At 40.3% G+C, this 25,841-nt stretch overlaps 1 protein-coding gene across 1 annotated transcript; it reads right to left on the reverse strand.

The window, feature by feature from the left end:
* Positions 1-11,091: 11,091 nt before the first annotated feature.
* On the reverse strand, positions 11,092-24,429 carry GPR26 (G protein-coupled receptor 26). The gene is made up of 3 exons (XM_065639355.1): positions 23,762-24,429; positions 18,782-18,895; positions 11,092-11,323 (listed from the first exon to the last, which is right to left on the reverse strand). Exons 1-3 carry the CDS (start codon positions 24,427-24,429, stop codon positions 11,092-11,094), a joined length of 1,014 nt encoding a protein of 337 aa, XP_065495427.1.
* Between the last annotated feature and the right edge of the window lie 1,412 nt (positions 24,430-25,841).

Here is a 25,841-nt window from a genome sequence, read left to right on the forward strand (position 1 = left end):
TTAGCTGTTTGGTATTAGTAACAGTTATAACAGAACTAAAAAATCCCCCAAACAAACAAACAAAACCCTCAACATGCAGGGCTCGTATAGTGGGATTGTAGTGATTATAAACAAATTTCAGACAAAAAATTTTCAGCAAATTCGTGGGAAGAAAGAGTATACATTTTAACATCAGGCCATGTCAGAATCTTACTTCAGAATCTTACTGTGTCCAGTATGGGGTTTTTGACTTACTCTCTGGAAATGCATTGATTGCAAAGCTGTCCTAGGCACTAGCCAAGGCATATCATCATATCGGCTGGCATGAAAATCTCCCTGGCAGAGAGGCAAAGCCAGAGAAACAAAACTCACTGCTGAAAATGAGCCTACAATGTGCTAATAGGCTCTTCTAAATAGTGGTGAAGGCTCTCATGCAAGTGTATGCTTAGTAAACCAGATTACATTAACCTATTGAAAAGTATTAAATTCCCTAAAGGTAGAAGGAAAATTGACTTCCTAAATTATCAAGGCACTGGACTTCCTGAAGGTATCAGAAATGTTTATGGTTGTTGGCAACTCTTAAAATGAATAAGAAAACGAAAATGCATTTGACATGCTTTGTCCTTTTTCACATCCATTTGAACAATGACACCTTCAGAGTGGTGGCTCGAAGACTCAGTGATGCAGGTGATCATGGAATCATAGAATCACAGGATGGTTTGGGTTGGAGGGACCTCCAAGCCCATCCAGTGCCCCCCCTGCCATGAGCAGGGACATCTGCACCAGCTCAGGTTGCTCAGAGCCCCGTCCGGCCTGGCCTGGGATGTCTCCAGGGATGGTTCAGCCACCACCTCTCTGGCCAACCTGGGCCAGGCTCTCACCACCCTCACTGTGAAATATTTCTTCCTCATGAATAAACTGAATCGCCCCTCCTTTAAGTTTAAAACCATCACCCCTTGTCCTACCGCAACAGTCCTAGCTAAAAAGCCTGTCCCCATCTTTCTTATCAGCCCCTTTTAAGTACAGAAAGGCCGCAATAAGGTCTCCCCGGAGCCTTCTCCAGGCTGAACACCCCAACTCTCTCAGCCTGTCCTAATGATGATGTGGAGGAATGTTCCCTGCAAAACAGAGGCGCCAAGGGAAGCCTGACCTGGAGCCCAGGTGTGCATGGGCATCCCCATTGCCCGGTCCTTGCTTGGGTGCTGCACCCTGCACAGGTCCTGGGACCCCGTGTGAGTGGTCCTGGGGCACGTGTAGGAACATTGAGGGTGACTGACATCCCTGGAGGGAGAAAATGCAGGTTCCCTTTCTGAAATCCAATACTTGAAGTATACTTTGTCTAAAAGATGATAACTAATCAGACTAGAGCAAGTTCAGATGCTATCGTTTTGTTGGGCTGGCTGTTCATATCAATGATTATTTTTAATGGATGGTATGAAGTTGTGTGGATTCCAGAGAAACTTGCTTTCAAATGAAACAGTTTGATTTTGACAGTTTACAATATAAAGGAGGAATGATAAGATAATAGTACAAACATTTTTTTAGCTGGATCCTGCTCCCGTGGGTCTTTTCCTCAAACACTAGCAGAATGAGAGGTTTATCCCAAGATGTTAGTGAAATCCTGTCATGGTCAGTTTGATCAAAAGCTAAATTTAAGATTTTGGGAGTATCAAGTTCAAGCACGCAACTTCAGAACCAGGGGTAGAACAGAATAAATCAAGCCAACATTATTTCTTCCCATATGCCATGAAAGTTAGGCTATTTATACATCGCAACAGGAATTACTGCTGTGTAGAAATAGTACATAATTATTTATTTTACAGTTTAAGAAGCTTACAGAACAAATGAAAGTGAAAGTGACATATAGGCAGATATAGTAAAATGCTATGTAGCTGCTGTTAGTATAATGGTAATTAAATGTGACACTTGGACAGCAAAGGTGCAGAATTAATTTTTAAATATTAAGTCGGATGTAATGGCAAAACTATTAGGAAAGATGTCAGAACATAACTTGTCATCTTGGAAATAGGTTCTCTAAAGCACTTTCAGGAGGTGACGAAAAGAAAAAGAAATCTGAAAAGAAATATTTGCAATTTAAAGTGATGAAACTCCTTACCAAAACCCAAAGGCAAATAGCGTTAGCTACGTCCAACGTCAGCTGGAAAGCTGTATTATTTAGGCTGCTTAAACTTGGAATGATATGCAGTGTTTTCTCTCAGTTTTTCCTTCAGCTGAACCCTCTGTGCATGTTCAGCATGACCATCAAAGTTGATTGATCCTAGTTATCAAATACAATGGTTTGATATACACACATTCAATTATGAGGCTTAAAGATTTAATAAAGTAATTACCTGGAAAATGCTGTGCTGAAATATCTGAATTTGTAGAGTTTAATTTGAAAAACAAAGAACCAAACCAAACAACCAACCAAACAAAAACCCAAACATTCCTCTTGAGTGCTTTTTCTTTCTGTTGACACAATGCTAAATGTGAATAGCTATTAGTTTACTGCCAGATAACTGGTTTGCTTTATTTAATTTTATCTTTCATTAGAGTCTTTCTGTCCAATACATTGGGAATACTCTGGGAGGGACACTAACACAAATAATTTGAGTTAATGGCACTGATATGGGTATTTCTGCATTGTTTGCATGGCACATCTGCACATGTCCATTGGAAAAGAGACTGTACAGTCACACACAGGAATATAACATCAGTTTAGGTCAGGTAGTTGTTAGCTAATGAACCATAAATCACTGAATATCTCACAATCTTTCCCCTTCAGAAGCTTCTTGGCCACCTGGTGGTGTGCTGAGATTTACGTTCTCATGTACTGCTCCAGCATGTGGGGACCAGACTGACTCAAGGGACAGGCTACACCTCTAGGAACCAACATACATCTCTTTATTTTGTGTTGGGACTCCTGCAGCTGTGGCCAGGCTCCTTTTCTACGTTGTACACACCACTAAATACAAAAGAATAAATGGGTGGTTTTATTGTTTGATGCGTCTTGCCCTGCTGGACTCACGCCCACTGCATTGCTGCCATTACAGCTTGTTTCCTTCAAAAGCCTGGGTAGCAGAAGTTGGCATGAAGCTTTATACTGGGTCCTAGCATGATGCTGGCAAAAGAACAAAGTCTTAAAACCATGTGGATGGTGAGTCCTTTGAAACAAGGTTCATTTTCCAGGATAATTATTCTATCTCTGCTAAATCTCCAGGCAAAACTTTCCAGGAATTAATATTCCTTTGCATCAGCCTTTGTCACATGAAAGGCAATATTTAGGTCCTTCGTAAGGGATAAAAAGAAGCAGTGGTAGTGGAGATCAGAGCAAAATAAAACCTCCCACAAATTCAGAGGGAACAGCCTCCCAGAATTTCTCCCATTGTGGCAGCAGGTTTCTTTGGGGTGTTTGTTTGAGCCTGGAGCCCAGGAGGGATCCGTGATCCTGGGAAATGTCTTCCCCATGTGAGAGGACATCATTGTGGCATTGACAGTTTGCAGAGCCAGCGCATCTCCAGCTTCTTCTCCCAAAGACAACAGTGGAAGCTTCGCATTTGGAGCCTGATTTATGCATTTCTCAGCGAACATTTGAAGTGGTTGTGAGCTGAACATGAATAAATTATTTACCCTGCCCAGCCCTGCCAGCCTTTCTGAGAGCGTGGTGTTAATCTGTGGAGACCATCTATGTGTGCGTGTACCAAGAAGGGAGGGCACAGAGAGAGAAAGATGCGAAACAGAAGCTTATTTGCGGAGCTGTTTAAAATAGAGGGGGGAAAGAACCAAAGACATAGCACTAAGTAATCACGTTGGTTTCATCAGAATTTTTTCCATGTCTGAGAAATTTGAGCTCTTCTGGTGTCTCTTCTGCTTTTCTACAGCAGAGATTTAACACCTGTAGGGGAAGCAAAAGAGCCCTTAAGAGGCCTAATCTGTGCACTGGAGTGGAATTTGATCTTCAACTCAAATCTGTGTCTAGAGATCACAAGGAGGAGATCGGCGGTATTGCTGCTGATTTCGATGAGTGCCTAACCACATCTGAGAATTGAAGTTATGAGGTTGTTATTAAAGCACAGTTAATGACGAAACCCTGTGAGTCAGCAGAAGAGCGCAAGAATTTGGACCTTGACTTTTGCAACAATGAAGTGAAACAGACTTCTTAAAACATTAACTTTTATATGAAAAAATATCTCACACCAAGTCATTTATCATAATCACATTTCATTAACAGTAAATTTAACAAAATCACAATATACATATATAGTATATATTTATTTGTATATGTCACTTTGTATTAACCATTAATTCTATGTAATAAAAATATATTACAACGTTTGATATGTATTCACAAAGCGCAAGCCATTGTAAACAGAATAGACAGCACAGGCCCTGTTATTCAAAAATTTGAAGCCAGGATTAAAATTTATTCTATTGTATTCCTTTAAACTGTAGGTACTAATATAGGAAAATTTTATGTGTCTGCCTTTACATGAATGAATCTGTATCTCTGAAATACCTTTTGGGAGACTATTGCAGCTTAGCTGACCAGGGCCCCGAAAGTCCATGTTAACACATGGGCACTCTAGAGTAAGTTGTAATTATAAATTAGTCTGTGCATCTCTCTATCCATGCAGTTTAGAGAGGTTCTATTTATATTGCCATTTTTTCCTAAATAAATAGCCCCTGCAATTATAATATATCCCATTGTTATACAAAAAAAGTAAAATGCAATAAATTATAATGGTATATTTATAATAATATAATTAAAACACACCATATCTGTAGCAGCTATTATTGTTACAATATTTTGAAACTCTCTTTCTTCAGACTGGCTAGGTGCTCTTTGAAATAAGAAACCATCTCTTTTCATTGTTTGCAAGATAAAACAAAAAGGTTTAAATACACAGGCTGGACCTTTTATACCTCTCATTATATGCATGGTCCCTACTCATTCAAGCAAGGATCTGTAAAACCAGCCCCTAACTTTTTTTTTTTAAAGGAAATAATAATCTAATAATCTAATCTAGGGGAAGATGTTTATATCTAACTGCATCTGTAAAGACTGGTAACACATTACATTCCCGAAAGAATTCAGAAGGGTATGAATAATGATTGCGAAAAAGGTAGGATTTTTCACCCTAAAATGATCTTAAGAAAATAAAAACACTGCGAAAAAAATCTAAGGTTTAGAAAAATGCCCTGTGTATAAATAAAGGTAAATCAAGGCACCTTTTAGTTATCTGTTGCTTTTTTCCAAGGCAATCTGTGATGATTTTTCAAATGTCTTACCTGGGAAGCCCTATGGTTTCTGTTATAAAAAGATTCATTCTTTACTCTGGCTGATGCAGGTAGCTTTATTTTAGTTGAAAAAGGCTGGGCTGGATGGCAGAGCGTGGAGAACTTGTCCCCAGGCTTGTCACATGTTTGTTGTGTGACCCTAAGGACACAGAGTATTTTACTGACATTTTTTTCCTTAACAAAAGTAATTTGATTTTTTTTTTTACCCCCTCTGTCGCTAATTGATTGCATTAGCAAAGCAGGAGGAGTAGAAATTACCTGTCTTTGCATAAGGATTTTGTGGTCAGAAAGTAACGTAAAACACTTGGATATCCAAAACGGCTTTTTTTTTTTTTCCTTAGGACCTCTTGCTGGATCCAAGTCCCAGGAGGATGGAGACTTTCATTTTTTTACTATTTGTATGCTTTTTAAAAGAGGTTTACTTCAAAGTACTAATGTACTACAGTGATTAGAAACCAGTTTCCTAGTATTCAGTAATAACTGCAAATGGAGATGCTTTTCCTAATATCTCTTTGTAGATTATTAATCAACCATGTGGACTTATGCCTTTGGGAACATTGAAACCATGTGCAATAGTATTTCTTCAACAAAAAAATATAATATTTTACTACAGAATTACCACACACGCATGCTGTCATACACCTGATGCATTTGCTTCTCGATACACGTATTTCTGAAGTGCACTTACAGTCTATAGGGCTAACCATCTTTCTTATAAATATAGACATGTATGACAAACTATAGCAACCTCTCTTGTTCATTAGATCAGCAGTATTTGCTTAAAAACCAACAATCCTAAATACATATTTACATGGTACACACCAGGACTACAGGTAAGTAGTAGACATTTTACAGAGACTGCAGCAGCTCTTGTCTCCATGTAAACTTTTATACCCCAACAGGGACAGCTGCCTTTTTGAGCAGGACGCTTTTCATAAAGAAACCTCACCCATCAAAAACTTTTGACACACTGAATGCTGAAAGCACAAAAAAATCCAATTTAAAAAAAAAAAAAATTGATTTAAGGCTAAAATGTCATCTTCGCTTATTCAGGCTTCGGTAGGTTACAAAGATATCATCTCTGATTCTGTGAACACATAAACCTGTGCTGAGCCCTAATTATTCAGGGCTACCTGCTGAAGCAAACACATAGTGACCATAGGATCAGGATCTAACTGAGCTTTCTGTGCTGAATGTGATGTGCTGAAATATTTAGCGACTTTTAGATTCAAGTAAAAATGAGCTGACATAGGTGTGATATATCTGGCTTTGCTTTTAGGCTTCAGTTGATTACAAGGACATTTAATGTGGGGAGAAGACAGCTCTAACAGTAATGAAAAGCCATTTCCAAGGGGTTGTTTCAAAGGTATTCACTGCACAGACAAAAATATATAGGACAAGATATTCAGAGCCTTCTTCATTTAGCATTAAGAGGGGTAAGGACCTATGAAACCCTAAACATATAAGTCCAGAAAAAAATTACTTTCCACAAGCTGTCTAAACCACCTGGGCTTTAAAAGTCAAACTCTCTCCTAAAGTAAGGCTCAACCAGGTGTAGGTGATTTCTGCTCATTCAAATCATGAGTAGTTTCCATATAACCCAGCTGAAAACCATTAGTGTCTTCCCAACCCAACAAGGATCCTCCTGTGGAGTCTCTGCTGCTCTTGCAGCCTCAGCTCTATGGCAGCTGCCGGGCTTTGATGGAAATATTATCGTTCTTTTTGGGGTAAGTGGAAATCTGAGAGGTCTCTGTGTGGAAATAGGTCACTAGGGAAAGGCCAGTTCAGCCAGGGTAACATATATTACAATAGCAGCAAAGCCAGTTTATAGTTCCCAACCTTTCTGAACCCGGCCTCCCATTTGCAATTATTTCTGCCCTAGTTTTTTTAACCTCTAAAATTGTTCTGATGCAGCTGCTTTTGAAGTGAAGTCTAAGATGTCTTCCCAAAAGTGTTTTGTTTTTTTAATAATTATTTCCAGGAAGAATTTATTGATGACCTAGGATCACTTCCCAGCACTATCACAGAACAAATGATGTACTGGCAAAACTGAGATGTTAAATAATGAGAGGCTGTGATGTGCCTCTTGGGAGCTGGATAAGTGGATCTCCAGAGGTTCCTTCCAACCTCAGCTGGTCTGTCATGCTGTGATACACATGGCTACTGCTGTAGCACTCATCAGGCTTCATAAGGGTTTGTCAGGAACTTTCTTAATATCTAGAATTGTTGGGTTTTTTGGTTTTGTTTTTTTTTTTCAGAAATAATAGTCATAAAAAGTCTGATGAAGAGCCACCGAAAGCAGGTCGGTGGGTCTTTTACTCAAAGAGTGAAAACAGGGATAGGACTTATTTAGAGAAGAGTCATGCGGTTGCCTGACATTGCAAGTGGGCACGTAGGAACTGAGTAAATCTTGTTTACACCTTTCCGTTTTTAAATACCATGAAAATAGGGCCCTACCCATTTAGAAGACAGATCGATAAAGCCTGGATATAGCCATCTAATGGGACCTGATCATCAGCTGAGACAAACAACTGTTATGTTGATTTCTGTCAGGAGAGGACCTGGTACTTGTTATTTACGCAATAAACTCTTATTAGTCTCTCATAGTTTTGGTCAAATGCAATTATTCAAATCTTCACATTCAGACTGGCTCAAAAACATAAAATAGGATCCTAGTTCACAGTTAGGGCTCTGAGATTATATGAATAACTGTAAAATGAGCAGAGGAAGAAGCTCAGAATCGGCAAAATGACGGTGGACTAAATCCTCTTAATTGTCTGCCAATGTTCTGCCTGCCAAATTTATGAGATATGAAGAAAATGTTAATTGAACATGCATGTGAGAAATAGATATTGCATATGGATTGCAGACACCAACAAACTGAATACTGTGTATTGCCAAAGCAGCTGCACAATTTTTGCACATGCAGTTCCATATTTTGGGCACACATTGTAGCCATACTTTACAAATTTTTTTGAAAATATTTAAAGAACAAATGGAAAAATCCACTCCCCCCGCCCCAGGCATACATGCGCATTTGTGTTAGACAAGAGAAGAGTTCTGCTTCATGATCAGAGATAATAAATATTGTGCATTACGTTTACCATCATTATTCTAACTCACTCAAGTGAAAGTGTTGTATAGTACATATAATACTCAGCAGACACAGTTACTCATATCTACATTCATCACTGAGACACACATTTTAGAAAATTTTGCCAGTTGCCTATAAGAATTCAGCTGAATATCTAGCACTTAACGAGCCACAGTATCATATTTCTAATATCTTATAAAATGTTGTCAGGAAATGTTAGGTTATTACTTTTATTTTGTACACTGAGTCAGTTTGTCAAGCACCAGCATTTACAACTCTCGCTTGCTTCAGATGGTAGAAATATGACAATGTGTCAGAGAGCTGATGTAAGTAGGGGGAAATTATATTTATTCTCTGTTATAAGATTAATTCTAGAAGAAAGGCACCATGAAGGAAAGACAAATTTTTAAACGCATACGAGGGGAGAGATTTATTGCTCATGGTAACACATAAATCAACCAGGGACTGACTGTGATACACAAGCATAATGAGACAAGTCCAATGCTGTATTCTTCTCCATCATTTACTAGCTGTCCTAAATGTACTTTTTTTTTTTTCCCCCCCGTAGGAAAATATCTTCCTCTACTTGAATAATTGATTTAAAATTTGAGTTTTTTCTGGGGCTAGGTTTATCAACATACAAACCTCCCATTGACTTTGGCAGCAGCCCCACATGTAAGTTAACAGCTGTGGATTTCAACAATTGTTCTGTTGCAATTTACTTAAGTAAAAGTGGTCTTACTAAAACATATAAGTCTGATATAGAGCATTTTATCTTCTTAAACTCACTAATAATCAACTTCCTAATATCCTTTCAGAATACAATCAAGCCATCAAAATAACTTGAATATCTTAAGAAACAAGTATTAACTGGGTGTTTTCACCTGTTGAACTTGAGAAAATTATGTTAAGCCTAAGAAGTAAAATGATTAAGAGGAGGTAGAGCACTTAATCTGGCTAAGGGCTAATTTTGGACGTAGTGTTGTAAAAATTTATTTAAATTCTGCTACTATATTTGTGTATATATCTTATTGTGGTTACGCTGCTGTTTCATAACTTTCATTTCTGATGTTAACATGCTGTTGTCTTACGGACTTAAAGTCACTTTCTGGAGAAAAATGTGTGCAGAATTAAAGTCAGAATTGGTCATAAGTTTAAATGTGAAACATTTGAAACCAATAGTTTTAACCTGAAAATAATTTTGAGAGTTTATGTGATGATACACTTTGTGGTTTATGAATTGATTATTCCTAAAAAATCATAGTGACAGAAATGACAACGGATTAATTATTGCTCTTGATAGTCTACATCTTAACAAGAAAATACTTGAAACTGTATTATTTCATAGTATTTTCACTGAGTTAAGAGAGAACTCACTGAAAATTGCACCAAGGAAAGTAATTCTTCATGAGTCATGGGGGCATCACCTGTCCGTGTGACAGTTATGAAGCCATCCACCAAATGTATTTAGAATGAACTAAATAATGTTTACAAAAATAAAGATACAGTGGTAGCGTCCGAGGAAGCATGACATGCAGGATTGTCCTGGTTTCGAAAATTTTACTGGTATTTAGGTCTTTTTTTAGCTGCAGGCTGAACTGAATGCATGGTAAATGTTAATAACATTACTATGCAGAGCTACAATCTAGTGCTATAAAGATTTGTATTGAAACCTCCTGAAATTTGTACGTTTGGATGTGGATTTGGATTATTGGCTGCACTTTCATGGTGGGAAGGAGGTCTATTATTTTTACCTCATTTGCTTTGGAAATAATACTTTTGAACTTAGCTTTAGGCTCCTCTTTAAGTAACACATCTGTAGGAAAAAGAAAACTATTAATAACACTTCAGAAAAAGAGGGTTTTTAAACTTTTTTTCCCCTGGGCACAGGGCCCGGTTCTGCAGCTTTGGGCAAAATCTGTCACTTTATAGCTCAGCTATACTGGAAGGTAGGTAGGAGGTGTCCTGACCTTTCCAGCCTGTCTAGCATTTTTATTTTTCTGCAATTTAATGAGGAGAAAACTAATGGCATTCTGTGGAAGTTACTTAAAAAAAACCTTCAGAGTATGGCTGAATCCAGCCTGTAGCATACTTCAAAAATGATTTTGCTCTTCATTCAGATCTACAGGATTGTTCAAAAACCTGTCTCAGAAGAGGTTGAACGCTATGTTGGGCACTGTATGAGTATCTAGGTAAGGATTTTTCTATTAAGCTTCTCTATTAAGAGTTTTTCTATACAGGATCTACTCAAGCAACTAGTTTGGGGTTGTTTTTGTAAAGTCAGGTTGGCAGCTCCATCAGAGGGAGCGTTACCTACAGCCAGTGAAAAATACAGCACAGATATCCCTGTGCAGCTTTTTAGAACAATCTTACGATGGCACCCTTTTGCTCCCATTAATTTCACGAGTCCTCCTGCTGAGGTCCAGCTTCTCACCCTGTGGGTATATGTAACTGCTGACAGAAATCAGTGGGAGATTTGTATTTGTGAAGCCTGCAGGACCACCTATCAACAGCACTTTTATCCGGAGGCAGGAGGTACAAAGCAGCCTGTCTCCCTCAGGTGTTACATGGGCTACTGGAGAGACACAGGATGGGCTTCAACCTGTCTGTGACTGCCTCCCAAAACCTTGACAGCTGAGAATAGCTACTAGGGATACGCCAGTTACTTTAGTTTCCCATATATCATTTCATTGGGTCTTTTAGGTCCCATACCGGGCTCCTCATTCGTTCCGCTGCAATATATTCCGATTGTGCGATTCGCCTGTGAGGGCAGAGGAATTGATGGAGCTTCTCTTGAGGATCTTGTTTATGATGTCTTTCCACGTCTTCTTGTACTGATGCCGTAGCAAAGAGTACACAAAAGGGTCTGAAACAACTTTGCTGTAAGCTAAGCACTTGGAAATGACTCCCCAGTGGGAACTGATGTGAACTACAGAGGATAGTTCAACGAGTCTGTGGAAAGAGGAAGGTTGAAAGAGTGAATATTTATATTAAATACATGGAGCAACAGCATAAGTGTAAGCCAATGACACCTCTCAAAAAACCCAAACAAACAAACACACCAAAAAAACCCCAAAACAAACACAACACTCCCATTTATTCCTGGGCAACTGCAAGAAAACAAAAGAAAAGAAAATCAATCTCATTAAAACATTAGTGAAGTGTTCCTCTCATCCATTTCTAAGACTGCAAATGTAAACTTGAGGTCTGTTTCCCAAGAATGGGACTACACAGCTCCTATTAAAGTGTCTTGACCTCCCAACTTCAAGGCATCCTTGACTCTGTACCTTTACTGGGGCTGGAAGCGGACATGGGATGTGTTGCCTCAATAAATGTTGAAGAGTTCAGTACAAAATGGAATAGCTCCAGCAGGATATAAGGCAGTCTTCAAACCAGCCTATTTATTTGTTATTGGAATACACCTTTTGGAGACAAAAAACTGACTCCAAATCTCTGATGTGGAGCTGGGTTTTGAACTCATCTGGCTTACTCAGGCCATCGAGATACCTAATAAAGGGACATGTCTCTCTCTAGAGCTCTGTAACCCAGCCCTATCTTTTCTGTCTACTGAGAACCCTGTTTGGGATCATAAATACTCTGAGGCAGGCAGGTCGACAATTCATAGAAAGTTTGCTGCTGCTGAAAAGTAGCATACAGCATCTATTCATAAAATAATTTCCTACATAACCTACCCTCAACCATAACAATTTTAGTCTCTGTGCCAACACTAATCTATATGGACTTTGACTCTAGGTTTTTCAGTCCTAGTAAGATCTCTTTTTAGAAAGCAAAGTTTCTCATTTTATATTTTGCTTAATTTTTTTTTTTCATCTAGTGCTTTTGTTCTGGGTATTTTTCTAGTCATAACATCATGTTTCTGGCATCACAGACTGAATATAACTACAAAGAGAATGAAAGGAGTATAAGGTCTCCAGGCATGTTTCCTTTTGACTTTCACACTTATTGTCATAATCGAATCCATCATAACAGCAAATTTAACCACAAGTATTATAAAAAAATGATTTCTGCATAGCTTAATATAATTTTCTAAGTATTAAGCAAAACCATACTTTGAACACTGAAGTTTGAAATCAGGACACGAAGTGTCAGTGCTTGGTCTCATGGAAGTTGTATTCCCCTACCATTAGCTATCAAAAATTCCAAGATCTAGTCTGAACTCATGGTTCTAAGTCCCCTCTGGAGTATCTGATAAAGCATCTTGCTGATGCTATCAAGTGTTTTTAGCCAGTCCAGCTCCGAGAGAGAGAGTTCAATGCCTTTAGACAGTTTGTCTGGGTCATAGGAAAAGCACACAAGGTAGGAAAATCCATCATAACGTATCTTGAATTTAAAAAACTGGTCAGTTTAAAGGCCAAACGTATCTATTTGAAACAAATTTAACAAGGCAAAACTTTTAACTGGTTAGGGGAGGGAGGGGGAGAGGACAGAGCTTTACCTACTCCTCATACCTACACTAACACAGAGAGTTCATTTGTACTGAGACTTAGAGTATTTTTGACAGTGAAATACTGATAACTCCATAAAGATTTCTTTCCCTGTGCCTTTGAGCAACACTGAAGGTCAGTTCTGTTCAATATGTCTGCACGGCTGTTGAGAAACTATTGATTTTTCTAGAGAAGGAATAGCCACATGTGCTGCTAGAGAGCCCCATTGTGCGATGGCAAATACGATCTTTGCTGAAACTGCCTTCAACAGCAGGTGCTCTTAAACCTGCCTGGAAAATACTTCATTTGCTATTGTTTCTTCAGAAAGGAACGTTCTGAAACGTGATTCCTGCAGCAGCAATTACAATAGCGTTGGTACTTCAAGCAATTTAGAGATTAGGATTTTTTTTCCTCAGTCATTTTATGCTCATTCCAGAAACTTTCGCTCCGTCATGTTGTTTAAAATAGCGCTGGCAGATGGCATGGCCCAGTCATTTGAGCATGAAAGTGGGACTAAAGAGCCTTAATTTGTTACACCACTGACTACGAGCTGCTGTCTTCTCTCTCTGTTCTGGCTTGCCCAGACTGCAAACTCCATGGCAAAAGCTCTGTCTCTTCCCAGATGCGTGTGTTTGACTTAGCACCATGGCTCTGCAGCCAGTGCGAGGGCTTAAGCCACTCTCACAGTATTTGTAATTCTAATATTAAGCATAATTTTGCATGCTTTGTACTAGCAATTTGATCACTTTGTGTATCACTTCCATTGGAAGTGAGGTGCAACTGTTCAATGATGCTTTTAAGGATGGTGCCGTCAGCCGAACTACTCTTTGGGCTCACAGATGTGTGAGATATTTGAGATGACCAGGCTAAGTTACATGAAAATACTTGGGAATTGCCCTTGTCTCTCCACTGGTGCCACTTCATAGAAATAATAGAATGTCCTGAGTTGGAAGGGACCCACAAGGATCATTGCGTCCAGCTCTGGTCCCTGCACAGGACAACCCCAAAACTTGTCTCAGCTGATCACCATAAGCAGCTTTGAGATACCAAAGAACCACCATCTGTCCCATTTCTCTCTCCTTTCATCTCGACTAAACAAATGTTGTTCCTTCAGCCTCTCCCTGTAACTCATGGTTGATATCTTTCTTACAAAGCAGGATCCAAAGTCAGACATAATTATCACCTACTCAAGCCGCCGGACGGGTCTCATCTTGTATATTCTCTCTTGTTTAATAAAATGTAGCTTATGATACCCACGTTAGTATACTCTAAAATGAGAACTGACTATTTGGAAACTATTCATCTACTGAGTCATATTTACTTTGTAATCTACCATGAGCCGTTCTTCTTGTTATTCTCCACATATTTAATGCCTTTGCATTTTGAACTTCATCAGGTTGAATTTCATCTGGTTGATTTACTTTTATCAAATGCTTTACAGATGTGAATTTGATTAAGTTTAATTAAATTCAGTGGATGCTTTCAATGACCAAAATATGACAAATTTCTGTCTGAGTCTCTGTCAATCAATTCTATGAGATGTTAACAATCTCCATTTAAGGCATATCAAATAGGCACTTCAGAGTTGCAAGGCTAGACTTGCTAGTTTTACCTTAATTGACTGATCAACTGAAAAGCCCACACTTTTATCAACAGAATTTTAAATCTTTTCTTTTACTGTGCTCCTTAAGTGTCCTTGATATTTGCACATTTTGTTATTCTTTTGTATTATTTTTTTATAGTAAATTACACTTGCAGATGTCAAACAGCAAACACAGAAATGCAGACCAACCCTAAGCTATGCAATTCTATTTAATGTAAAAACAATTAAATGTCAGTCTTTTGATGCATGTCACGTACTTTATTGCCTTTGACGGAGGGTTTTGTTTCTCATTTATGAGGAAAATCATATGCATAGCTTCGATTTTCATGAATAGTTTCAGCCAAAAAGAAGACATTTTCAGTGAAGGAGCATTAATATTTCAGTTCTACCTGTAAATGAAGTTCTGCAGTACCAGCTACATAATTCCCTATCTTGCTTTCATAAGCCACTCTTCTGCTGTCTCATCTTCAACATGTTTTTATTTCAAAGCTGTGATTTGCTGTGATGTTTTGTTAATATTTTAGAAACTTATAATTTTGTAGCATGTGTCATGTCAAATGGTTATCCAATTATGTTATTTCATTTTCAGTAAACAAATGAGAATTCCATGTTGAAGATTAAGACCTTGATCTTTTATGCAGGTAATGCACACTGAGAACCCTGTATATACATGTGGAATTTACCACTTTAGTAAAATATTTTACTGAATGTGTATATGTTCAGCTAGAGACTACTACAGTGAAAACATGTGTGTTATGCTTTGCTTAAACTTGAGAACTGAGCTGAGTTAAGGAGAAAATTCTGAATAGACCAGAGTCTCAAACAAACTAAAACATCTTGTTCACGAGTGAAACAAAGCTGGCACTGCGTTTTAGAGCTGGTAGATGATTAAGTTCTCAGAAGGAGAAATTGAGTCTTTTCCCCAAGAATTTGGATCAGCTCTTTAAGCTTGCATTACTAACATTTCTGTTTGTGTCTAACTCTGATTTTTTTTTTCTCCCCACATAAGTCCCAAGGTATCAGAATTAGACCATAGTTATTTATTTTGTCTCAATGATATGAATAAGCTGACCATGAATTTTGTCTTGATGTTGATTTTACTTTATTTCTCGATCGACTGAGTCTTTTGTATGCTGTCTGGTTAGTGAAAATGCTGTATTTCAATGACTGCTTTTTGAAATAAAAGTAACATCACAACGATTGTTAGCTGATTTTCCCTTAGCTAGTTTTGCCTCTTAAGTGGTGCATATATTACAACTGGCCCAATTCTGTAAGAAAGCAGACTTTTGCAGCTAATCTCACAAATCTCTTGTAGCAAATCTTGCAAACTGTTGCTTTGAGCTGTTGCTGTTCCCCAGAGCTGCAGGAACCACCTGTCAGCACAGAGATATGAGGACAGCAAGGAACACTGTCCGGCTCATAGTAAAAAGTTTTTCTACCCAGGAGAAAAATATCTTCACCTCACTTCAGCTGAAGCTTTTGACAAAGACTAGAAGGCCACTTTCTTCGAATATGTCAACCTAAGATTGCATACGAAAATCTTGAATTTATATGTGCAGATGGGCAAGAACGTAACTTGCAGAGGAATTCTGAACTTGCTTATCTACCTGAGCAGGATCTGCATGCAGAGCAACCAGTTTAAAAACACAGTTTGTTTACACCTTATCCCCCAGAGATGTTACAAGAGAATTATAATCTTCTCTCTTCCACCATCCTCCTCTGTAACCTGAGGGCTTGGGGCTATCAACTTCTTTCTGATATTACTTCAGGATTTCTGATTTAAGGTCAATTTCCTTACACATTGCCAGTACTTACTAGCTTACGTGAGGAAAGTTCTGTATTTCAGTATGCAATGCCTGGAGTTGGGAATTAATATAAGAAACCAGTACAACTTGTTTTAATTTTTCTTATGAAAAAGCTCCTTGCAGAAAACAGCTTTTAAACAATGTTATTTAATCGCATAACAGTAACAAAAGAAGAGATGTGTACTAATAGAATTTTTACAAACCAAGAAACAAGCTATGCCTAGAAATAAATAATACAGGGTAATACATCTGTCATACTGGTCCAGTGAAGACATTGAATCAGGAATAATCAGATTCTACTGATATACTACTTAAGGTCAGCCACTGAAATAATTAGAAGGGTGTTTTCTTGATAAAAGAGGTGCCTAATCTGATTTTTACCTTAATGTACCCTGAAAAACTCTGGTTTACCCAGAGAAGAATTTAGCTGGCTGGGTTTACAAGCACAACTCCTTCACTGGCTCATGGAATTGCTGGACACAACTGTTTGTTTTTAGTGTGGAAGCAGAGAGACGTCATTATAGTAAAACCTTGTGATTTGCTGATTTCAGGCCTTGATTCATGAAATACTTAAGAGCATGTTTAATTTAAGCGTGTTGCTTACTATTAGAGCTGGCTGTCCAAACGAGAGGCTGAGCAGCACACTTCATCGGCTGTCTTCTGTTCTCTGCCCTGAAGTGTGACTGATTGCCTCTGTCTTGTGAATGCAAAGCACTGGACATAGTCCAGAAAATAATAATTCCTTACATAATTAAGCTCAAAAGCCTCCTAATCCCTTTGGTTTCAGCACTCTCGGCTATATGTGTGAGGCAAAGGGAAGCACAGTAAAGCACGTCCATGTGGTGCTGTGTCCAGCAAGGTCCCTTAAGTAGCTAAAGGGGGAATTCCCTCTGGTGTGCAGTGATTTCCCAAGACATATCGGAACTGAAAACACCAGAAAAGCGACTGTCTTCAACACACCTGTCATGCAGGTAAGCATCTTCATGCATTCAGGACCCTATGTTTTGACTCTTCTCATCATCACTCTCTGTGGCAAAACTATTAGTCCTCAACAGACTGAAGAAGCAGGAGAACGTTCAAGTGATCCTTGTATGGACTAAAAGGAGGAGGCTTGGGATTTTTCTAACCCCTCTTCCGTATCTCGATGCGACTGGGACACAAATTAGGGTGCAACAGAATTAAGAGGAGGTGGGGAGGTGGTGCCTGCATGCTGTGGAGAAGCACGAAAATATTTCTGACAGTTCTGCTTAGAGCACTCGATGTCACTCAGGACGCAGCCGTGAGCTATTCTGTGAGTCTGACAATTTTCACCGAGTTCAGAGACCCAACATAAAATAAAAATTAACCATTTGCAATGATAAAAACACTTTAATATCTTATAGCCTGAGAACTCAGGTTAAATGTCCGTAATTATAAATCCTTTCATACCCTTTTAGAGTGTGTGACATGGAGTGCCTTCTCGTGACTACTAAGTGAAAGGTAAATCTAGTAACATTGCTGCAAATGTATTGTCAACATCATTACAAATAAACAGCACGAATCAATTAGCTATTATTATCATGAACATAAAGTCAATGTGACATGCAGGTTTCTATTTTTACCAAAAGACTATAAGACCTTCCTGTGAAATGTTTTGTTAGAAATAGAAGTTCAGGATATTACACGGAATTGGGAAAACTTGGTGTTGGCTACCTATCCACTTCTACCAAGTTCTAATTCAGCTTTTTCTATGATTTTTTTATGATGGATCTGTAGGACTGAAGTCAGCCCAAATAACTTCTACTTGATAGCAGTGGAATAGGAGATACCCAAAAATAGTTTTTTCTTTCTCTGTTCTTCATAGCAGCATTTCATTTTTTTCAGGGTCTTTTACTAAGGAAAGCAAGTTGTAAATTTACTTCAACAACTAGATAATGCTTTTCAGGATATACTCACTTTCTAATATTTTATGTTTCATAGGAGTAATTTTGTGTTTCCCACAGGAGCCATTTCCAAAGATAAGCTAGTAGATAGACAGACATCTGACCATAAACCACAAGAATTTTTTTTAGCTATGAGCCAGAACAGATTTGATATTTGATGTTTATGAGTAATAAACTCTATCCACTCAGACAAAATTATTGTTTAATTCTGTAGACCATGTTCTCACCTCAGCTGGCTCTTGTTGACCAGATTTTCACAGCCTGACCTATTCAGATAAATGTCTTGCCCTACAGATCACCCTCTGAAACTTGGAGGCAATCTGAGGAGTAAGCACCTACTTTACCTGAAAAAATATCTGCAAAATCCTGTGAACTGACTTCTGAAATTGCTCACATGAGACCAACATATCAGCTGGGCTGACTGAACAGACTTTGGCCCACGGATTGTGTCAGGATTGTATTGGAAAAGCGTGATGACATTTGTTAGCTCAGTAAATGCAATCTGTCCTAGGAGTGGAAACGTTGCACAAAATTTTCACAGCAGACCGGAATAATTTTCTGGTTCAGAGTGCCCTACTTCTCTGAGTTAAAAGTGCATCTTGATAGTCTTTTCCAGTATGTAGGATCACACTTACCTTGTAATTACGTAAGGTGCAAAACAAAGTATAAAAGTACCAATAAAGGTACTTATTTTCTTTGTTGCTCGCTGCCTCCGTCTCTTTTGTTCTTCTAGACAACGCTCTCTTACGCTGTGTGACATTCAACACAAACAAGAACATGAATCATAATATCAGGTAGCAGATTTTAACCGCTTTACTTATGGAATGATGGAAATCAATCATTCTAGTAAAAGTGCTGTATTCACATAAGCCAGGTGCACGGTGTTTATATGGGACAATACCAAATATTAATCCTTTGTGTGATCATCTTACCCTCCAAAAATGATTACTGAGGAACACGTTTATATATTTATATACACACACCCCTATTATATCTATTTATATATAGTCAAATTTGTGGAATTCAGCCTTGAATTCAGTTGCAGCTCGTTTTTTGAGCACTCTAAGCTGTACCTGCTGGCCAGAGTTCACCTCATGATATTCAGAGATTTAGAAAATATCCAGAGTGGGGTAAGGCACCATGCTACTTCCCTAGAAACAGCAATTCAAACACCGCTACCTTAGATAGGAAAACCTTCCCAGCAAGATAAGCAATAAAATCATAATGGGAAAAAACATTCTCTGAATGTTCAGCTCAACATTGGAGCAGTCACCATGTCCCAAAGCTGTGAAATGTGTGGCCATAAATCTTCCAGCAGCCCGTGCAGCTCTGCACAGCCGCTGTGCTGAATGTTCTGCAAAATCAGGAATTGTATAACAGACCCACAGCACTGTGATGCTCTGGGCAAGATCAGCTGTACCTCCCAGAACCCCAGAGTTATCTGTACCTGAACCGGTCCTTTTGGGAAAGAGCAAACCCACAGCCAGTCCTGAAATCCCTCTCTACCCACCTCACAGTGCTGCTACATGTTGACTTATTGCACAGCTACCACGTCTCGGGCAAACTGAATGGTCTGGCCCACGTGCTGCATTTTGTAACTGCTTGGCTTTGTTCTCTCTGTTTTTATTGCAAATCTACTCACTCTCAGGTTCCATACTCATATATGTCAATAACTCTGAAGTTTATGGCCATAACCTTACATTGTTTGCTGTACCTGCAAATGTCTGATCATCATTTAAACATGTTACGTCCTGAGGATCTCGGTGTGCTTTGGTGGTCCCTGTGGCAGTGAGTTCTTATGTTACATTTTGATTGGGTTAAAGAAAATGTGTTTCTTTTGATCAATTTTATACGTGGTCTTACATTGCCAGTCCCCAGAGCAGCTACCATGATGGCAAAATGAAGAAAAATACTGGAGAAAAAGGTTTTTCTGCTTGAAATAACAAATATTTTCACTCTTAAAGAATATGCCTAAGCAGAATTAAAACACATCTAAAAGTGTCACATGCTCTATGTCTGAGTTATTTGCAGCGAGAAATGACAGCTGAGAAGAGAAAAAAAAAATCCACCTTTTAAAGGGAACCTATGTGTTTTCAGTTCTGCAAGAGCTGGAGAACTTGGAGTATTTTTAAGTGCAGATGGATGATATTAGAGGTTCAGCAGCTTTGCTTAAGACCTCTGTTATTAAATCCATAGTATCCCAGGCACATGGCAATATAGGAAAAGAAATCTCCAAAGTAGGTTCAATTAGGGTGTTTTTAGGATGTAGAGGGTGGTGTATTTTTTCACTTGAACAGTATCCCCAGTTATGTATTTTTCCTACTGTCTTTGACTCCTGGAACTCACACATGACTTGGGAAGCCCTGATAGACTTCAAACAATTTCTTTTGTTCAGCCTTTCCAGATGCAGCTAATAAATACCACATTACAGAGGAAGGTACTTTATCTCATGCCTTCACGTGTACAATGTATACAGATGGGTATTTTGCTTTTACATATGCTTTCATGTGCTAAGATAAGAATATATATGCAAGTTCCAGTAGTGGCACTAGTAATAGAACTGGATTATTGACTAAGCTTTCATTTAAAGATTTTAATATCCTGGAAAATATCCTTTGAAGGTTTGGTATTTTAAACAAAGTTTATGAGATACTGGACCTTAAGATCTGTAAAGCTGGGTACACCAAAAAAGACAGTATAGATTATTTGGGTGAAGAAATACATGGGTTAAGCACTCAACTGAAGTCTTGTCCAAACCTCTCACAATACCTAAGATATCTTGGTCTTAAGAACAAAGTCAAGAAAAAGCAGTATCCAGTAAAAATGCCTAAGCTAACTTGAAAGGACATGTGCCCCAAACATTCACACGATTTTGTGTGATATTTAGAGGTTTCCTCTGTACTCGTCTTAAATGATCTTCAGAAGATCACTCGTGTCTTTCCAAGTCACAGGTAATAAAGCTATCTGTCATAACGCCTGTCGCTAGACCCCCTTGCGGGTGGATTCTGAGTCATAGGAAGCAGAAAATTGTCTGTACACATTTCTCAGCGTCGAAACTAGACTGTGCAAAAACCCGGAGAAGTCAGGCTAATCTAAGGTGGGATTACAAACTTTGTTCTCTCAGGTGCCTTCACCCAGCATCCATGTCTATGCTGTTAGGTACTACAGTAAACACTGAAATTCCCTGTATAGTTCCTTATGTAATTCAAATGATGCCTTTTTTATGTCAGAGCTCCATGAGCATCGCTGGCTGCTCCAGGAGACCTGCAGCCTTCGTGTAGCTCTCACAGCAGGGAAGGCAACCCGAGGTCTGACCCTCTCGGCAGTGGTAGCTGCCACCAGTTAATGCAGCACCACCAGGGGCCAAATCAGCCACCGCTTCTGTAGTCTGGGAAAGAAGATAAAACTCTCCTTTCTTAGACAGATGCATTAGAATAACCTGATGCAAGGGATAAATAATGGTTAGTAACACAGGTTACTGGCAGCAAAGTGCAACTCTGTCTCTGAAGAAAGGAGGTGTCATTCCCACAGCCCCATTGAATCCGCCTCTCAGTGAGATGATTGCAAAATGCAGGAATGCCCTCAAATTAACCCAGACCATAAAAAAATGCAGAGGAGGAGAAATACCACTGAGATTTTTACCCTGTTTCTAAACTTTGCTGTCCAGTCCAGGCATACTTTAAGCATTAGGCAGAACAGTTGCTATTTCAAATAGCCCTGTGTCGATGCTCTGTAACCACCACATCTCGGAGTGCGTGCAGGAACTCAGACCAGTCAAGGTACACTTTAGCAACCAGACAGCATGTAGGGCAGGAGGGTGTTCTCTCCTCTATGTGACTTGGGGGATAAGAACAGATTTATAAATGTTTTTTTCAAGAGCACTAACAGGACTTGCCCCAAGTTCTTGGCCCGCACTCTTGGTCAAGAAACAGATCAAGCAGCTTAACTGGAGAATTTTGAGCAAATGTTTCTGTTCCTCTAACAGTTTGCTGTCCTGCCCTGATCCTTTCAGACTTATTTGCCCTAGGCTTAGGAATCCCCAAAATATGACCTTTTTTTGAGGACAGCCACATGTGCTTTAGTCCTGCAGCTCTGCTCCTGGCTGGCTGCAAACGGAGGGAGCTGATGTTCAGCTTGCAGAGCCAAGGACAGCAAGGGGGGGTCGGGTGGGATGTCTGGTATGGGACCACCTTTTCAACTGCTCCTGGCTTTCCTCTCTTCCAGGCAGACTTCTTCCCCCGTATCAGACGCCTCCTTGCACTGCCAGCTGCCAGCATTTTTTTTGAAAGACATTTCCCTTCCTTTCAGTCTCCGACAGAGACTGTCTGAACCTTAAGATCCTGTCTCTGACTGCCTCCCAAGCAGCACACGCATCTCTCACAGCCTCACAGATAGTCACACTATCTAGCCAAACTGTTCTCTCCCTTTTTTCTAGGCAAATACATCAGACCCTTTCTTTCTAATCACCTGCCTTTGCCACATTAAACACTGAGACAAACTAATTCCTCTGAGCAAATTGCGCTGATTTCTTTACACACTGCAACCGGTGCCTCTGGTTTCCCCTTTCCAGAACTAAATTGTTGACTCTGCCTTCCCATCCCAGTCATAGCTGGTCTTAGAGCATCAGCCCCGGCTCATCAGAGCCTCTCAGCCCTCAGCCAGGACCTGCTGATCCATCAGCCACCCTGTCCTGCTCTGTACTGCCTCAGCTGTGCAGGTTCATGTGCTCTGGTCCCGCTACCGACCCAAGGAAAAGTACGTCTTCCACCCTCCCTCCATCAGCCAAACCTCCATCCCTTCCAGATCCAGACATAGCCTATCCAGGCAAGGTTTATACTTTGTGCACAATCCCTGGTCTGAGTCTTTTGCACAGCATCCCAGCACACATTCATACCCGTTCAGTGCTTGCCTTTGAGCCCGTTATCCTCCCAGCCCCACGGAGACTTTTCTCCTCCTGTGCTTAAAGATTCTCATTTGAAATGAACTTTATACATCCCTTGCTTGTCATATTAACATTGCGACTGAAGTCTCTCTCACTCTGATTTAAATATAGGCATTCTAGCGTATGCATTTTGCAGATGTTATTTCCTTACAAAGCTGCCTTCAGGAAAGATAAAGTTACAGAGTGGCCAGCGATAGGGAAACTGCTGGGGAAGGGGCAGCACGCAGCGCCCAGCTTCCCCTCAACTCCACTGAAGGGACATGTGCAGCCTCAGCCTGCTCCCTCCTGGGGATCCGGCAACGTTTTGGGTTGACAGTCCCCAAAAAATGCGAGTCTATCAACCGCTAAATCCACCTTCTGAGACAAAGGGTAGTGATCTGATCACTATCTCAAAGGGAAGTGCATGCTCAGCTAAAACTACCTGTTTCTTTTCTCTCCCTCCCAAAGCAGGTCCTTAAGCATAAGAAAAAAAGAGTTGCTTTTACAGCCCCGAATATAAACACAAGTAACAAGAAACATGCAGAATAGAAACTGGTAGGAAGGATGCTTGTTTTCTCCCCCTCCCCATCCTCTGCTGTGATACAGATCAGACTGTATTTAACATAACACTGAACCCCATCCTGGCTTTCTCTGCAGTGAATACTCTCACTCGCTGAACACACAGACACCTTACCTGGGATGGATGTCCACGAGCAGCACCAGGGTCTGCATAGTGATCACGTCAATCCGCTTACAGTGGAACCGTGCCACCTTCAGCACTTTGAGATATGTGAAACACAGGACTACAAGGGAGAGGAGGAAGCTGAGGGTGTGAAAGACCCCAGTGAAAATCACAAACTGTGTCCTATCCTCTGGTCTCTTGTTGTACAGGGTGCAGGAGGCATAGAGGTGATGGAAACCCACCCAGGAGAGAGAAGCTGCCACTATCGGGAACGACACCGAGTGTAACCACGTGTAGCTCAGTATGAGAGCAGCGTCTCTGTACCTCATTTTGGAATGATAACTTAGAGGGAAGACCACAGCAATCCACCTGTCAATGCTCAAAGCTGCCATGCTCAACATGGAGTTCGTGGTGAGAAAAGTCTCCAGGAAGCCCACAATGTGGCAGATCTGATCTCCTCCTGGTTGACTCTTGTAAATGATCCCAGCCAAGGTCAGGGGCATGTTCGAAACAGTCATCAACAGGTTGCAGAAGGTGAGGTTGAGGATGAACAATCCCGGGACCTGCTTGCGGATGTCAGCGCTGTACAGGAAGCACATCAGCACCAGCACGTTGGCCAGCAGGGCCACGAGCATCAGCACTACCACCACGAAAGCCAGGATCACCTCCCAGATGCTCATGGTGCGTCCAAGTCACAGGAGGGACATCTCCAAAACTGCGCCACGCCGGCACCCGGGGAACATGGTGCGAGGCGCGTTCACCTCGCCCTCCTCCCCAGCCTGCTCGCACTCTTGCATGCCCTCCGTATTTTTAGAAGAGCTGCAGGTTTTGGTTTTTTTCTCCAACCTCCCCCTCCTCGCTGCTCCTTTCCACGTCAACGCTTTCTGAGACGTGCACAAAAGCACTGGGAATGCCCATCAAATTGCGAGGAGGGCTTAAAAAATATCAGCAGGACTGAACCACTGTCTCCATTCGGTCCATTTGAAGGAGGGAAGGTTATGCTGAGAAATGCTCTCCTGAGATCCCTAATTATCAGCCCAAAGCTGGCAAGCAATTCACCGAGTGAATTGTGCTCTCTTTCTCTCTTGCTTTCTGTCTCTCTCTCTCTCTCTTGCTCTTTCTCTCCCCTCCCCTCTCCTCCAACCCTCACTCCCTTCCAGGCTGAATGTAACCTGCTTTTTATGATCACAGATAAAAACCCCATTAATGGATTAAAGCATGCACACTGCTGGTGATTCGCAAACGTGATTATGTCATGCCCACTCCACAACCCCTCCCCTTCTCCTTGCGATTGTGACTAGACTTTCCTCAAGAGAAACCCCATGCTTTCATTTAATTGATTTAGCCCTTAATTTGCAAACAGCTATGTAACTGAATTCCTGCAGTTCACTGTGTTTCCTATATTTTGGTTTATCACTTCCACAGTTGCTGCTTGCTCTCAGCCAGGGCAGGGGCTTTCTCTTATCTTCATTAGTTGTGCTCAAAAAGATGGGCAAAAATGGATGTATCCTGCTACTTGTCTGGAGCTCTCTGTCAATAGGCTACTAGAATGGTTTTGCTGCTCTAGTTCAGCAATTTGCAGTCCTGTATCTCCAAGCATGATGCACGAAGAGGAAAATTATTGCCTCTCCTCCTCCTTTAAAAGCAGGGAAAACAAAGCCCCAAATGCCACTGTCACATGCCCAAGGTCATGGAGCCGGCAAGTGGCAGAGACAGCAACGTCCTGCCAGCCTCGCTATTCAGTCACATTTTCCCCCCTTCGACAGCCCTTCTTTCTTCCTAATCAAAGATCCCTCCCTGTGAGGGTGAGCAGCCTGTGAGATCAAACCCAAGAAGCAGCTTGACAAAAGCAAATAAGACTGAGTCTGTATTTCACATAATTAGGTGTTAAAATTAAGTCTCTTTCAAAGGACAGAGGGGGGAACTGTTTTATGGTTGCCTTTCTGCCTCTTTAAAACAGTTTTCACCGGGAATTCTGAAAGGTTGCGAGCAATCAGGGCAGCTTTCTCATCAAGGCAGCCGAGCCTTAATCCCTGCACAATAAGAAGGCAAAAGATACCCTGCAGCACAGTTGTTATGGCTCAGTAAGTTC

The sequence above is a fragment of the Caloenas nicobarica genome, chromosome 7, assembly GCF_036013445.1.
Source record: "Caloenas nicobarica isolate bCalNic1 chromosome 7, bCalNic1.hap1, whole genome shotgun sequence".
Lineage (NCBI taxonomy): Eukaryota > Metazoa > Chordata > Aves > Columbiformes > Columbidae > Caloenas > Caloenas nicobarica.

Bases quoted from the DNA above. Each gene is read 5' to 3' on its own strand.
- GPR26 (XM_065639355.1), bottom strand. From the start codon at position 24,429: ATGAGCATCTGGGAGGTGATCCTGGCTTTCGTGGTGGTAGTGCTGATG. The intron at 18,896-23,761 runs GTAAGGTGTCTG...AATGTCACACAG, and splicing joins CTCGTGGACATCCATCCCAG to CGTAAGAGAGCGTTGTCTAG. The intron at 11,324-18,781 runs GTAAGTGTGATC...CTCTTTCCACAG, and splicing joins GCACCTTACGTAATTACAAG to ACTCGTTGAACTATCCTCTG.